Here is a 17,014-nt window from a genome sequence, read left to right as displayed (position 1 = left end):
AGATGATCGTATTTGGTGGCGATTTGAGTACCTACCTTATAGGTAGAACATTTTTTGACTTTTGAAAAGTTATACTGAAACGACAAATTGAACATAGTTATGTAATAGAAATATATAACATTTAACTAACAATGTTCAATAGCACATCAGCACATGTTAAACGATAAGGATAATTAAGATTTGAAATTAAATAGTAATTACCATGTTAACAATATCTAACACATGTGTTCATGCCTGCAAACTCCATCGCTGCACCTCACTGTTCCACTGGGACAATCGTCGCCATTATCGTCTCCCTCGCAGTAGTTGCAGGTTTTAGCACAGTTCTTCTTCATGTACTCGACCCAGTAGATCCTTCCACAGCTGTCCTTGTACTTGGCACAGTTAGTAACCACGTCCTTGCAGTTGGGGTCAGGGTTGGGGCTAGGGGTCGTCTCCATCATCATCAGGAGGAGTGTAGTCGGAGGCGCTTTCAGATCCTGAGTCACTTTCTCCAGTGCTCTCCAGTCTGGGATAGCTGGAATACTTGAAGAGTTGACAATTGTGGTGGCCTCTAGCGAACCTCACGAAACCCTTATCTCCCCAGTCGGCGCCCCAAGAGTTCTTGACCAGTACGTATTTAGGAGCGTACCCCACCATGGAAACGGCGTGGTTAGCGTGTCCGTGACATGTCGTGTCTCTCAATATCTCGTGATCGTACTGGAAAGTCCTGTCCGTCACCTGGAAGGCTACTCCGATAGAAGCAAACTGCAGGACATCAATATGGGCAGCCTCTGACTGGCTGACTCTTTCTACTCCTGTCATCTTGTATGCCTTCATAGCGTTAGGTTTCTGTTTGTAGTAGCACTTTCCGTCCCTTTGAGTGTATGGGTAGTCTCTGGTAGCAGCCAGTCTTCCTCCATACTGTGCGCTCCACTGGTAGCATCTATCAACCCAGCCTCCATCACATCCGTCATCCTTTCCCTCAAACACACAGTCGAGGTACTCCTGCTCGGCGAAGTTCCTCAGAACGCCGGACTTCACTGCGTAGGTTGTCTCCAGACCTCCCACTGCTCCGAAGGACCAACAGGATCCACAGCTTCCCTGGTTTTTGACAGGGGTGACCATGCCTTTGTCAGTCCAGAGAAGTTTAGAAGGGTTCCCCACCCCACTCCTCAGCACGGTGTCCTCAGGTCCGGGTGTCATGGAGGTGATGTTGAGTCCCAGATATCTCTGTTTCTCTCCGGGGGTCATAGCGGAGAACTTGTTGAGAGCATATCCAGCGCTGTCCTCAGTGTCCTCGTTGTAGTCGGCAACATGCTCAGCATTAGCTCTAAATAGTCTAAATCTCATCACATCCTCTCCAGTGCTAAATTTCAGGTGGTTCTTAGCCTTGAACTGAGAGTACAAGTTCAGTGTAGCTCTGGGAGACTTCAGGACCTCTCTGAGAGGGTCATCAGCTAGGGCAACAGCCAGCAAACAAACTAGAATTATCTTCATCTTGGTAGAGTGATGACTGAGGGGATTGGGGGCTGGTTTTTATAGTGAACTTGAGGGGAGTAACGTATAGGAGCAACAGGTGAATCAGAACAATCAGGGACAGTTGCTAGCACCTACGTCTGAAGCTTACTTGCAGTAGAGGTATAGCAGGTGAATAAAACAATCAGATCTGCCAACTTCTTGTCACATACGTCAGCAAAATAATTGAGTTGAGCGTGCCCCATGTTCGACAAATTTCGTTTTGTTGATTGTTCTAATAAAGTTCCTCTGCTGAAAATCTCATACGTTGAAATACAGCTGGCTACTCATCCTTCATATATACAATGCAATATAATTCCATTCACGAAAATTTGAGGTGCGAATTTGAGGTGAAAATTTGAAGTTTAAGTTCTGTTTAACGACAAATACGATTTTGTGCTACAATATTAGATGAACTTGTCATGTTAGTTACAAACGTAAATAAAGTTAACAAATCTTCTGAGATAAACTTTCTTCAACAGTGGGAGAGATCAAGTTTATTAAAATGTAGGTATATTTACGGATTTGACCCCGGGGATATAAAATACTATATCACAGGCAATATGTATAGTAGTTTAGGCTAACCTTTCATATAAAGTTAGTTTTAATTATTGAAATTTGATCAATTTATGGGCCGAAAGTTCTCAATTAGGTGCGTATGCCCAAATATGGGCATATGGTTTTTGGCTCACAACTCTGCCTTTTTATATCCAAACTGAATGAAAATTCATGAGTTCAGGAGACCAACAAACAGGCTTATCTTGCCAATCTAAACGAAGAATGTTGGGTTCACTCAAGTTAACTGCTTATAAAAATAATCATGTAGCACTCCCTCACACAGGACATGTCCCAATTTAAGATGATCTGTGGAGCTTTTCACGAAGTTTAGAAGGGAAATTGTTCCATCCAGCCAGCCTATTTAGTAATTACGGGCCTTGTATAACCAAAATTAATCTAGTAAATTGGTTAAATTATACTTCATAATTGTAAACCTACTTGTACAATTACAAAGAATGTCACTAGGCTGTCCAACTACCCAGACAGAGTGGCAGAGCTGCTTCCACAGGAGGGAGTTGGTATTCGCAGGAGCACCTGATTGTTATAATTTCTCAGTGTTACTTATTAAACTAGTTAAGGTTGTTTATTATTTGGCAAATATGTACAGAAAAATAGCATGAAAATGAGGTTACTTATCCCCATGACTAACTTACAAACCTGCATATTAGATAGACTGCGATCCAGCAGTATTAATATCTAACAGAATTTAGCGCAGATTAGCAGTCTTCATAGCTTAATGGAAAGTATTGAATGTTACAAACATATAAATTTAATGATTATTATGAATGTAATGATTATCTCAGAAGCTCAGGTCTCCCTGCTGAATGAGAACCTCCAGCAGAATTACTGCATATTACTGGGCGGCGCTCAGCCTGTCATTCCGTCAAATCTCTATGTTTATGAATATTATAGCCTGGGGTCCCCCAAGTAAAAGACATACTGAATCGTCACCATCCACTTATGATCTTAGGTTTGACTGGATTGTTAGTAAACTGTCTACAACTCAGGGAGTCCAAACACTTGGGATTATTATTTTAGGGTAAGAAGAACTAGTCTGAAGACTGCAGAACTTTGCATGTGATGTGACGAAGTAGTTCATCTATTAGAATGGACGTGAGAGCTAGAAAACTCTGAGTGTATTGAAATTACCTTTAGCTGACTTCCGCGGATAGAAGCAGATCATGCTCTTGTTATTAATTGGTTTGATTTGGTTTATTAGCATTTAATGAAGGGTTCATTGTAACATTTATCGCCGAAGTTTGGCAAAGGAAATAAACACGGAAAGCACCAGGGTGAACTATCAAATGGGCCGTTAACGATATTTTCAAGAGAGAAAAAAGACCGCGCACAAATGATAATAAAATCTACCAACGCGCGCATTTTATTTCTTAATTAAATTGCTTGAATAAATTGATTATTCCGCGCAGCAAAATCTCTATTTTTACCAACGCGTCTTCCGCTATAATATTGAGTAGACCGTTTATTGAAAGATAACCAATTGCCACTTGGACAGAAATGAGAAAAATACGAATACTTCGTTCAAATAGTCAGCGATAAGAAATAAAGTAATACATGTTAATACAAAATATAGAAAGTTCCTACACTGTACAAAATATCGTCAATATCAATGAATGCTTCAAATACCAAAAACAATTTAGTTCCACTACAGCTACAGTAAAGTCATGATATTATAAATACGGGTTAATGTATTAAAATATCGAAATAATAACAGTTCATATTCGTGAACAAATTTCACGCATCAACTGATTTCGTTCTGTTAATGTAAGGGCCGTTGAAATTGTTGCCATGTTTTTGCTTGTAGTGCTCGTTGAAATCAATTCTCAGTGACAAAAACTTCATAGAATCGTCAGCCTCCTGGTGAAAATAAAACAACGGGTTAAAATCAGTATACAGTAAATTCTTAAATACAACGCACACTAAAATGTTACATCCACTATAATTATATGTACATAATAAGATAATTAAATAAATTAACTAATTACAACGTACCAACGAGAGAGCCATGAGAAAGTCTCGGAGAGAAGTTGAGAAAGTAGATTGATTGTTAGTAAATATTTTAGCGATGGCTTTCAACTGAGCTTGGAACTCCTTGTCTTCTTGTACGATTGCTGCTTCGTCAGCTGCCTTTATTCCCCAGTCTCCTGTAAATTATATACAATTACAGATGTTTTCAGTTCCTTTCATTTCTTCACACATAATTGATTACAAATAGTGTTAGCTTTGGCTCTTACTACATTGTAACAAAATTTATGTTTCGACCTGTGTCCACAGTATCAAAAGTACAATTCTAAATTGACAATTTGATACTTAAATAAGATATTAATTTTAAACATCCCCCTCTTATAAACATATCGGACCTTGTTTAGTTTTTAAGTTCATACTATCATGCCTCTTGGCTCTGATAATATTACAGGTTACTATGGTTACTAGCACTTTATATCACATGTTACTATGGTTACTAGCACTTCATATCACATGTTACTATGGTTACCTTGTTTAGTTTTCAAGTTCATACTATCATGTCTCTTGGCTCTGATAATATTACAGGTTACTATGGTTACTAGCACTTCATATCACATGTTACTATGGTTACCTTGCTTAGTTTTCAAGTTCATACTATCATGCCTCTTGGCTCTGATAATATTACAGGTTACTATGGTTACTAGCACTTCATATCACATGTTACTATGGTTACCTTGCTTAGTTTTCAAGTTCATACTATCATGTCTCTTGGCTCTGATAATATCACAGGTTACTATGGTTACTAGCACTTTATATCACATGTTACTATGGTTACCTTGTTTAGTTTTCAGGTTCATACTATCATGCCTCTTGGCTCTGATAATATTCGCTTTCTTCAGTACTCATATCACAGGTTACTATGGTTACTAGCACTTTATATCACAGGTTACTATGGTTACCTTGTTTAGTTTTCAAGTTCATACTATCATGCCTCTTGGCTCTGATAATATTCGCTTTCTTCAGTACTCATATCACAGGTTACTATGGTTACTAGCACTTTATATCACAGGTTACTATGGTTACCTTGTTTAGTTTTCAAGTTCATACTATCATGCCTCTTGGCTCTGATAATATTCGCTTTCTTCAGTACTCATATCACAGGTTACTATGGTTACTAGCACTTTATATCACAGGTTACTATGGTTACCTTGCTTAGTTTTCACGTTCATACTATCATGCCTCTTGGCTCTGATAATATTCGCTTTCTTCAGTACTTCATATCACAGGTTACTATGGTTACTAGCACTTTATATCACAGGTTACTATGGTTACCTTGCTTAGTTTTCAAGTTCATACTATCATGCCTCTTGGCTCTGATAATATTCGCTTTCTTCAGTACTTCATGAGCTTTATCGTACGCGTCCATAAAGTTAATAGCGTTCTTATAATTAGCATACAACTTAGTCAGGACCTGCAACATAAATTATTGTTATTTAAAGAAGTATTAATATCAGCTAGTATGGGAGGTATGCCATGATACATGTATGTGGAATTCTGAAACCTTAAATCTCAACTAGATAGACACATTATCACTCAGAGGCACATATTAGGTGCGATGGGTGCGGGATCGCACAATTTACCGTTTTCCGCACATTTCCGCATAATTTATTGTTTTCCGCACACTTCCGCACATTTTGTAATTTTCTGCATATTTCCGCATAATCTAGCATTTTCCGCTTAATTTCGCATAATTTTGAAATTTTCGCGTTAAGATTTTCGAGTGTAAAAACCAAAATATGTTAAAAGTCGGGCCCTTTTAGGACCGTGACTCAGGCCCTTTTAGGACCGTGACTCAGGCCCTTTTAGGACCGTGACTCAGGCCCTTTCGGGACTCTGACCCAGGCCCTTTCAGGACCCTGACCCAGGCCCTTTCGGGACCGTGACTCAGGCCCTTTTGGAACTCATACCTAGGCCACGTGACCCAGTTACCACGTGACCCAGGCCTTTTCGGGACCCTGACCCAGGCCCTTTAGGGACCGTGACCCAGGCCCTTTTGGAAACCATGCCTAGGCCACGTGACCCGGTTACCACGTGACCCAGGCCCTTTCGGGACCATGACGGTCCATGACCCAGGCCCTTTCGGGACCGTTACCCAGGCCCTTTCGGGACCGTGACCCAGGCCGTTATGGAACCCTCGTCGTTACCGTACTTCGATCATACCTGCAGCCCTTTTTATCGGGTAATGAGCTCTATTCGTTGTAGCGTTGGCTTTATAGTGGGCTTAATGGATCTTGGATCAAATGGTTTACAAGTACTGACGATCAATGCCAACAAGCGTGTCACATATTTGCGATCACGCATGGGATCTGATCGACTCTATCAAGACTCAAGAGGCGTCTTCAAATAACTGTCTCCTGATCTCTACCAGATCAAGTCACTGTTCTCAGATAACTGAATCTCAATATAGGTTCAATCATGGACATAGTAAAGAACTACACCCTCAGTAACACATAAACAGACCTATTTTTGATAAGAGCGGCGGTTATACGTTTAGAATTTCCAAAGTCCTTCAGAAAATACAAATGAAAACCGCACAATTCCCGCACAAATTTCGAAAAAATCGTCGCACATTCGCCGCATAATTGGTAAAAATTTACCGCACCTTACCGCACATTTTACCTTTATAGTCGGGTGCGGTACCGCATAATTTCGATTTTTACCGCACCTAATATGTGCCTCTGTTATCACTACAAATAAACGTAATAAACTAATTTAATTAACTAATTAACCTGTAGATGCTCCTGGTTGAGCATGAGTCGCTCACTCACTATCCCTAGGAACCTCTTGTGCGCCTCAATGATTTAATTAACTAATTAACTAATTAGTTAATTAGTTAATTGACTAGTTCACCTGTAGATGCTCCTGGTTGAGCATGAGTCGCTCACTCACTATCCCTAGGAACCTCTTGTGGGCCTCAATGATTAAATTAACTAATTGACTAATTAACTAATTAACTAATTTAATAAACTAATAAACCTGTAGATGCTCCTGGTTGAGCATGAGTCGCTCACTCACTATGCCTAGGAACCTCTTGTGGGCCTCAATGATATGGTCCAGATTCTCAGCTGTGTCTACAGCATTCTCCAACTCCTTCCACGAGCATTCCAACACTTCAAAGTTAATGTAGTATTGTACCTGAAAGTTAAACAGCTAACTAACTACTAGCTAGTTACTAATTTAGTAACTAGTTACTGATCTAGTAACTACTAGCTCGTTACCAAAGTTCCACCAGAATGCCTACTACAGCTGGATAATAACCAGTGGTACGGCTCTGCACACATGATATCTCTCTCTGCCATGAAACATGGCTAACCTTTTAAACTATAATTTAAAACCTAAACCTAAACTAAAACTCAACTGGGCTCTCCTATCTATGTCACCAAACTAAACCAATAAGTAATTTTATATTATTATATTTTTCTATATTTGTATAACAAATATATTGACGTAGTGGATGGTTGAGGGGGTTTCAAGCACAGGTCACTCTCAAATCCTAAAGATAAGCAGTGGCCTTCGGCACTTGAAACCTCTTCAAACCTCCCCTGATTTATTTATTATTGATATTGTTTGATTGTGCCGTAAAAATAAATATTTGTTTTATTAAATATTTGTTTTATTAAAAAGTAACTACTACTGCCAGTTACTTAAGTCATCAGATAAACCTACTAGTACAGGGAAATCCGTCTGAAAAAATCGATCTGCTGACACACGAAGCTTTCAGAGGTTTTTTGACGTTTTTGAGTCCCATTAGGTGCCCTTTATGGCTGACCAACTTTTCCAAACTTTTCCACGTGGCTTAAGGCCACTTTTTGCCACTTTACCACTTTTTACCACCTTTCTTGTTTGTCTAATATCTTTAGTTGTGAACATCGTAAAAGGTTGCGAATCAATCGAGTGTGTTCATATTATCAGGAAGAAAAACTTTTGTTCTAACAATTTTTACCGCCAAAAGTGATCAAATTGCATGAAACGCGGAGAAAAATGATTTTCAAAAAAAACTTAGTCAATTTTTCGTTTCAAGAATACTTAAATCACCAATATTTGTAGTTGGAGTTTAGTAAATCTCGGCAGATTTTAGTAATAATCAGGAATTACTAACTCTAAGTGGAAAGGTCTGAAACTGAAAAACGTTAAGTTTAACCATACGATCGCGATATAAGAGTTTCATAACTAATTACAATACAGCCTTATCGATTTTCACAGAAACTGCACCAATGGCACAGTCAAGATCGAAACGATATCCTGCTGTACTGTCATTTTATTGATTTCAATGATGAATCAGTGGGGTTAAGATAATCAAATTTGTAATAAATAAAACCTCTCTGTACCGTCAATTGTGCTAATCTAAACCGGCCTACCTGTATTACCAGACCTCTTCTTTTCCTCAACAATCAAACCGAGTTGTTCATATCGCATTTGGTGGGTGATGTAAACTAAGTAGTAATACATATCGAGCTATATTCAATCACAATACGACACAGTACGTGTATATTATATGGCTCTTAATGAGGTTTATGAAACGCTTTATACCGTGAGAAACCCGGTATAGAGAGGTTTTTACAGTTTATCACGAAAAAGTCTACTTGGTCTCATGGCCCATTTACAGTTCGAAGAAGGGCAAGAACAGATCAGGGAAACTGAGGAACAGCCAGGTCCAGGAAGCAAGTGTAAATACACCTTCCAACATCTACTGTAACTGTTTTGTATTGTACTGCATACCGCTTCATTTGCAGGATACCTCAAATCACCCCCATATGTCAGGGTCGGCTAAAAGTAAAATCAACAAGGGTAACATACGGGAAAGGGTAAGATTTAGATACGAGTACAGTGTTGGGCAAGGGGTAGTAAAGAACCGGTAATAATTAATTCAGTGAAATGTTCCACGAGAGTCAGGATATTTTTGAAATTGCTAATAGAGACAGATCCTGATCAGGAAGGATTGTTAATGTTATTGAGGATGTTGATTTGAAATCCGGACGTCGTGAAGTAAAAATACAGGTTCTTCCCGCAGGATATTCGGGGCCCATGATGATCAGCTCGGGATTAATGTGGGACAGATCGAAGACTGACAACTGAACCCAATTGAACCTAGTTCCCACTAACCAATCAGCTTAATTGGTTAGGGTTAAGGTTAGGGTTAGGGTTAGGGTTAGGGTTAGAGTTAGGGTTAATCTAAATGTCTAAATTGGGTTCAGTTGTCCGGTAGCCCGCTCTTGCGAGTTGACATTCTAAGCTTTTTGGTCTTTTCTTGCCTTCTTTGAGCTGTCAAAGAGCCATGAGACCAAGTAGACATTTTCGTGATATACTGTAAAACCTCTCCATATCGGGCCTCTCACGGGAGAAACGAGAAGTGTACGGTATAGAACATTTCATATACCTCATTAAGGGCCATAATATAATATACACGTGTTGCATTGTGTCGTATTGTGATTGAATATAGCTCGATATGTATTACTACTTAGTTTACATCACCCACCAAATGCGATATGAACAACTCGGTTTGATTGTTGAGGAAAAGAAGAGGTCTGGTAATACAGGTAGGCCGGTTTAGATTAGCACAATTGACGGTACAGAGAGGTTTTATTTATTACAAATCTTAACCCCACTGATTCATCATTGAAATCAATAAAATGACAGTACAGCAGGCTATCGTTTCGATCTTGACTGTGCCATTGGTGCAGTTTCTGTGAAAATCGATAAGGCTGTATTGATTGAAATAAGTTTTCGTGCACATACAGAATGAATGGTTAATAATTTAATATATATGTAGACCAAGGTGTGTGCACGGGATGCTTCCTGGAAGAATCCAGTTCTTTTAGCGGGGCACCCTACCTAAAGCCAAATTGAGATATAATAATCATATTCCTAGAGAAATAATCAGAAATCGAATACCAATCAAATAATATGATATATAGGAGTAGTAACCATATTTACTATGCAATTGTAATTAGTTATGAAATTGTAATTAGTTATGAAACTCTTATATCACGATCGTATGGTTAAACTTAACGTTTTTCAGTTTCAGACCTTTCCACTTAGAGTTAGTAATTCCTGATTATTACTAAAATCTGCCGAGATTTACTAAACTCCAACTACAAATATTGGTGATTTAAGTATTCTTGAAACGAAAAATTGACTAAGTTTTTTTTTGAAAACCATTTTTCTCCGCGTTTCATGCAATTTGATCACTTTTGGCGGAAAAAAATATTTTGAATTTTCGAAATTTTTCGAAGTCTCGAAAAAAAAATGTAAGTGAAAAATTTTCAAATTTTTTCTAAAAACTACTTTTCTCCGTGTTTTAAGCTATTCCGATCATTTTTAGCCAATAAAAAATGTTTAGAATTTTGCTAATTGGTTAATTGATCCAATTAACTTATTATCTGACGTAAAAATTGTTAGAACAAAAGTTTTTCTTCCTGATAATATGAACACACTCGATTGATTCGCAACCTTTTACGATGTTCACAACTAAAGATATTTGACAAACAAGAAAGGTGGTAAAAAGTGGTAAAGTGGCAAAAAGCGGCCTTAAGCCACGTGGAAAAGTTTGGAAAAGTTGGTTAGCCATAAAGGGCACCTAATGGGACTCAAAAACGTCAAAAATCCTATGAAAGCTTCGTGTGTCAGCAGATCGATTTTTTCAGACGGATTTCCCTGTACTATACCTTTGTAAAAATAATAACCACAAGCTAGTACCCATAGTAACCTGTGATATGAAGTGCTAGTAACCATAGTAACCTGTGATATGAAGTGCTAGTAACCATAGTAACCTGTGATATGAAGTGCTAGTAACCATAGTAACCTGTGATATGAAGTGCTAGTAACCATAGTAACCTGTGATATGAAGTGCTAGTAACCATAGCAACCTGTGATATGAAGTGCTAGTAACCATAGTAACATGTGATATGAAGTGCTAGTAACCATAGTAACCTGTGATATGAAGTGCTAGTAACCATAGTAACCTGTGATATGAAGTGCTAGTAACCCTAGTAACCTGTGATATGAAGTGCTAGTAACCATAGTAACCTGTGATATGAAGTGCTAGTAACCATAGTAACCTGTGATATGAAGTGCTGCATTTCACAGCAGATTATGTTTATCTGGTGTCTAAACTCCCTGATGTCCCCCACAATGTGGGGTAGTGTTCTGTCCCAGGTGGCTGTTTTGCCCCACATTCTCCTCAGACCGTGCTCTATCCGCTTAGTTTTCCACAGCATCCTGTAAGTGTCTTTTAGAGTATTTGCTACAATTATTCTACAAAACAGCAACATACTGTACATATTATTTGAACCTTAAGTTATTAAAATAACCGCAGTATAATTCATTAACCTATAAACGTCACAATTTTTGAAACAGCTACAACACATCTCGGCCACCTAACCTGAATATACAGAGGTAACCTAACCTGAATATACAGAGGTAACCTAACCTGAATATACAGAGGTAAGTTTCCCTGCCACCTAACCTGAATATACAGAGGTAAGTTTCCCTGCCACCTAACCTGAATATACAGAGGTAAGTTTCCCTGCCACCTAACCTGAATATACAGAGGTAAGTTTCCCTGCCACCTAACCTGAATATACAGAGGTAAGTTTCCCTGCCACCTAACCTGAATATACAGAGGTAAGTTTCCCTGCCACCTAACCTGAATATACAGAGGTAAGTTTCCCTGCCACCTAACCTGAATATACAGAGGTAAGTTTCCCTGCCACCTAACCTGAATATACAGAGGTAAGTTTCCCTGCCACCTAACCTGAATATACAGAGGTAAGTTTCCCTGCCACCTAACCTGAATATACAGAGGTAAGTTTCCCTGCCACCTAACCTGAATATACAGAGGTAAGTTTCCCTGCCACCTAACCTGAATATACAGAGGTAAGTTTCCCTGCCACCTAACCTGAATATACAGAGGTAAGTTTCCCTGCCACCTAACCTGAATATACAGAGGTAAGTTTCCCTGCCACCTAACCTGAATATACAGAGGTAAGTTTCCCTGCCACCTAACCTGAATATACAGAGGTAAGTTTCCCTGCCACCTAACCTGAATATACAGAGGTAAGTTTCCCTGCCACCTAACCTGAATATACAGAGGTAAGTTTCCCTGCCACCTAACCTGAATATACAGAGGTAAGTTTCCCTGCCACCTAACCTGAATATACAGAGGTAAGTTTCCCTGCCACCTAACCTGAATATACAGAGGTAAGTTTCCCTGCCACCTAACCTGAATATACAGAGGTAAGTTTCCCTGCCACCTAACCTGAATATACAGAGGTAAGTTTCCCTGCCACCTAACCTGAATATACAGAGGTAAGTTTCCCTGCCACCTAACCTGAATATACAGAGGTAAGTTTCCCTGCCACCTAACCTGAATATACAGAGGTAAGTTTCCCTGCCACCTAACCTGAATATACAGAGGTAAGTTTCCCTGCCACCTAACCTGAATATACAGAGGTAAGTTTCCCTGCCACCTAACCTGAATATACAGAGGTAAGTTTCCCTGCCACCTAACCTGAATATACAGAGGTAAGTTTCTCTGCCACCTAACCTGAATATACAGAGGTAAGTTTCCCTGCTGCCTAACCTGAATATACAGAGGTAAGTTTCCCTGCCGCCTAACCTGAATATACAGAGGTAAGTTTCCCTGCCACCTAACCTGAATATACAGAGGTAAGTTTCCCTGCCACCTAACCTGAATATACAGAGGTAAGTTTCCCTGCCACCTAACCTGAATATACAGAGGTAAGTTTCCCTGCCACCTAACCTGAATATACAGAGGTAAGTTTCCCTGCCACCTAACCTGAATATACAGAGGTAAGTTTCCCTGCCACCTAACCTGAATATACAGAGGTAAGTTTCCCTGCCACCTAAGCTGAATATACAGAGGTAAGTTTCCCTGCCACCTAACCTGAATATACAGAGGTAAGTTTCCCTGCCACCTAACCTGAATATACAGAGGTAAGTTTCCCTGCTGCCACCTAACCTGAATATACAGAGGTAAGTTTCCCTGCCACCTAACCTGAATATACAGAGGTAAGTTTCCCTGCCACCTAACCTGAATATACAGAGGTAAGTTTCCCTGCCACCTAACCTGAATATACAGAGGTAAGTTTCCCTGCCACCTAACCTGAATATACAGAGGTAAGTTTCCCTGCCACCTAACCTGAATATACAGAGGTAACGTAAGTTTCCCTGCCACCTAACCTGAATATACAGAGGTAAGTTTCCCTGCCACCTAACCTGAATATACAGAGGTAAGTTTCCCTGCCACCTAACCTGAATATACAGAGGTAAGTTTCCCTGCCACCTAACCTGAATATACAGAGGTAAGTTTCCCTGCCACCTAACCTGAATATACAGAGGTAAGTTTCCCTGCCACCTAACCTGAATATACAGAGGTAAGTTTCCCTGCCACCTAACCTGAATATACAGAGGTAAGTTTCCCTGCCACCTAACCTGAATATACAGAGGTAAGTTTCCCTGCCACCTAACCTGAATATACAGAGGTAAGTTTCCCTGCCACCTAACCTGAATATACAGAGGTAAGTTTCCCTGCCACCTAACCTGAATATACAGAGGTAAGTTTCCCTGCCACCTAACCTGAATATACAGAGGTAAGTTTCCCTGCCACCTAACCTGAATATACAGAGGTAAGTTTCCCTGCCACCTAACCTGAATATACAGAGGTAAGTTTCCCTGCCACCTAACCTGAATATACAGAGGTAAGTTTCCCTGCCACCTAACCTGAATATACAGAGGTAAGTTTCCCTGCCACCTAACCTGAATATACAGAGGTAAGTTTCCCTGCCACCTAACCTGAATATACAGAGGTAAGTTTCCCTGCCACCTAACCTGAATATACAGAGGTAAGTTTCCCTACTGTCCTGATTAACAATGACAGTGAGCGGGCAGTTCAGCACGTAGTCTATAGTAAACACATCCCAGCCCGTATCTCCACCACTCTCCTCCAACTTAATCACACTCACACGCCGGATAACGTCCACGTTGTGGTACTGCGCGTTTGTTGCACGCTGCGCGGTCTGTGGGAGTGTCACGTGTTAGTATAACGTCCACGTTGTGGTACTGCGCGTTTGTTGCACGCTGCGCGGTCTGTGGGAGTGTCATGTGTTAGTAACGCCGGATAACGTCCACGTTGTGGTACTGCGCGTTTGTTGCACGCTGCGCCGTCTGTGGGAGTGTCATATTGTGTTAGTGCCGTTAGCTGATCGAACTAAAATAGAAAATACACAATCATTAACCACGAGAAACTTGTTGAAGTAACAGGAGAGCGGTTTTGGGTTTTTCGCAGATGGAGGATTCACGCAATTGAACTGATAATGATACTTACATAGTGATATATACTATATAGGTATAGCTGATATATAGCTGATATATAGCTGATAGCATTAGTTAAATCATCAAAATATTATAATTTAATATCATACCTCTAGTTTAGACTGGAGCATGGAAGTTTGGAGAGAACTGGACAATCCGGACAGATCCTTACAAATCAGATCCATAAGATGTTGGATAAAATCACCCTGAAATAGTCATTCAGAATAATAAGAAGTCATCCTTCAATCAAGATCATGAAGTGGCAAGGTTTGTATTTAAAGTTATCATTTGTTATTTTTATAATTATTATGAAATATACTAGGTGCAGTACATTCAGCATTTTTAAATTTTACTATTAATGTTTTATTAATTATATATTAATTAAGTGACTAATTACTGTGAGAGGCTAACCTGGCCGAGCAAGAGATAGTCCCTGATAGCAGTGAGATGCTCACACAACAAATACTTCTTCTTCAGCAGCCCAATCAAATGAGACGACGTTATCTTATACACCTGAAACAATAGCAGTATTAGGAGAGTAGGAGTCAAAATATATAATACTTCACAACTACTTTTAGGTTATCATAAGGATACCAGGCCATTGAACTATTTATAAATAGCATTGGAAATGCTCAACGTTTGGAAGCTTACCTCGGAGACGTGGCCGTTAAGGTCAGGTCCGATGATATCGTTGAGGCCCTGGTTAGTTGTAGCAACCGTGGAGAAAGGAAAATTGATGGGAGAGTGGTCCCGGCACACTACACGGATAAAGTTTATAGTTTTACCTGGGAGAGAGTGGTATGTGTTAGTGTGTTAGTGTGTTAGTAATTAGCAGTAATGAGCAGTAATTAGTAGTAATTAGTAGCAATTAATAAACAAGATATCTTCTAACCGATGAGAAGGATCCTCTCGGCCATCTGTTTAGATATGAAGCTGGGTAACATCTCCAGTCTGATACTGTACTTGCTCTCCCACAACAGGTCCTCAGGGGTGTCACTGTCCACTGTTATGAAGAACTCTCCGTACGCGTCACAACACTCTCCCTCGTAGATCCATCTTCTCAGCATCTCCAGCAGGGGGCGGGTGGTTATATGCAGCACCTGCAATACACCATGTTATAGTGGGACTCAGTGCAACGTTCCACAACGCCCCCAAAGGTTTCTACAGTTTTAGATACTATTTGAAACATCATTAATGACTTGAACAGAATGTTACACAACAAATTGTTATAAAGTTACTGGCTACTAAATACCAGTTTGCATGCCATTTCCACTTCAAATGCAACGCAAAAATGAAAGTTAATTGCTTATAATACTACCCGGTTACAAAGAGCCCACATCATACCTTCTTAACGAGTAAGTGGAAGTTAGGGTCCCCATACTGCAGGAAGGTGTGTAGACTAGAAGCTAGGGCGCCCCCGTTCAGGTAGCCAGCCTGGACACACAGTGAGGAGAGGAGTCGGAGCTGGTCGAAGGTGTCATGTGACCAGACTAGTAGTCGGTGTAGAGACAACTTTCCTAGTGTGTTCTGAGGAGAGAGAGGTTAGCTTTCCTAGTGTGTTCTGAGGAGAGAGAGGTTAGCTTTCCTAGTGTGTTCTGAGGAGAGAGAGAGGTTAGCTTTCCTGGTGTGTTCTGAGGAGAGAGAGAGGTTAGCTTTCCTAGTGTGTTCTGAGGAGAGAGAGAGGTTAGCTTTCCTAGTGTGTTCTGAGGAGAGAGAGAGGTTAGCTTTCCTAGTGTGTTCTGAGGAGAGAGAGAGGTTAGCTTTCCTAGTGTGTTCTGAGGAGAGAGAGAGGTTAGCTTTCCTAGTGTGTTCTGAGGAGAGAGAGAGGTTAGCTTTCCTAGTGTGTTCTGAGGAGAGAGAGAGGTTAGCTTTCCTAGTGTGTTCTGAGGAGAGAGAGAGGTTAGCTTTCCTAGTGTGTTCTGAGGAGAGAGAGAGGTTAGCTTTCCTAGTGTGTTCTGAGGAGAGAGAGAGGTTAGCTTTCCTAGTGTGTTCTGAGGAGAGAGAGAGGTTAGCTTTCCTAGTGTGTTCTGAGGAGAGAGAGAGGTTAGCTTTCCTAGTGTGTTCTGAGGAGAGAGAGAGGTTAGCTTTCCTAGTGTGTTCTGAGGAGAGAGAGAGGTTAGCTTTCCTAGTGTGTTCTGAGGAGAGAGAGAGGTTAGCTTTCCTAGTGTGTTCTGAGGAGAGAGAGGTTAGCTTTCCTAGTGTGTTCTGAGGAGAGAGAGGTTGGTGTAATTACATCAACGCATAAACCATTTGTAATTGCTTTGACGTACTGGGCTCTGGAAACTGGTTAAAAGCATTTTAACCCTTTCGGTAAACTCAGCCGGAAACGTGATTGACTTTGAGGGGCCCTGCCAAAAGATAAAGATTCTTCTTAAGATTCCCCTTCAGTACATTATAGTGTACTATAAAGATAGTACTATGAAATGAATTGTCCGCATCAAAAGGACCCTTCAAGGTTATCTTCAAAATTAAAAGACAGTGAACTGTCTACTGTCTATTGTTTAGCTGATATAATATATTATGTTCTTCAGGTTACAGGTTGATCTGAATAAACACATGTTCAGTTAGACACCGGTGTTAAACA

General features: G+C 40.1%; 3 protein-coding genes across 3 annotated transcripts in view; all 3 read right to left on the bottom strand.

Annotated features, from left to right (window-relative positions):
* LOC134823488 (double-strand-break repair protein rad21 homolog A-like) overlaps positions 1-17,014 on the bottom strand; it is a 901,854-nt gene that overhangs the window by 400,781 nt on the left and 484,059 nt on the right. The window lies entirely within an intron of this gene.
* On the bottom strand, positions 424-1,479 carry LOC134823655 (procathepsin L-like). The gene has a single exon (XM_063835189.1). The coding sequence runs from the start codon at positions 1,477-1,479 to the stop codon at positions 424-426; it is 1,056 nt and encodes a 351-aa protein (XP_063691259.1).
* Positions 3,590-17,014, bottom strand: part of LOC134823487 (gamma-tubulin complex component 3-like) — a 158,111-nt gene continuing 144,686 nt past the window's right edge. Inside the window, exons 8-19 of the mRNA XM_063834970.1 lie at positions 15,775-15,957; positions 15,323-15,530; positions 15,082-15,215; positions 14,842-14,943; positions 14,541-14,636; positions 13,948-14,135; positions 11,157-11,316; positions 7,138-7,233; positions 6,949-7,011; positions 5,371-5,509; positions 4,066-4,217; positions 3,590-3,930 (exon numbers count right to left, since the gene is read on the bottom strand). Coding sequence (XP_063691040.1) covers positions 3,808-3,930; positions 4,066-4,217; positions 5,371-5,509; positions 6,949-7,011; positions 7,138-7,233; positions 11,157-11,316; positions 13,948-14,135; positions 14,541-14,636; positions 14,842-14,943; positions 15,082-15,215; positions 15,323-15,530; positions 15,775-15,957 — 1,644 coding nt within the window. The 3' untranslated portion in view covers positions 3,590-3,807. The remainder of the gene's footprint in view (positions 3,931-4,065; positions 4,218-5,370; positions 5,510-6,948; positions 7,012-7,137; positions 7,234-11,156; positions 11,317-13,947; positions 14,136-14,540; positions 14,637-14,841; positions 14,944-15,081; positions 15,216-15,322; positions 15,531-15,774; positions 15,958-17,014) is intronic.

This window comes from Bolinopsis microptera, chromosome 11, assembly GCF_026151205.1.
Source record: "Bolinopsis microptera isolate Bmic1 chromosome 11, MBARI_Bmic_1.0, whole genome shotgun sequence".
In the NCBI taxonomy this organism is placed as follows: Eukaryota; Metazoa; Ctenophora; class Tentaculata; order Lobata; family Bolinopsidae; genus Bolinopsis; species Bolinopsis microptera.
This window is presented reverse-complemented; position numbering and strand designations above follow the sequence as displayed.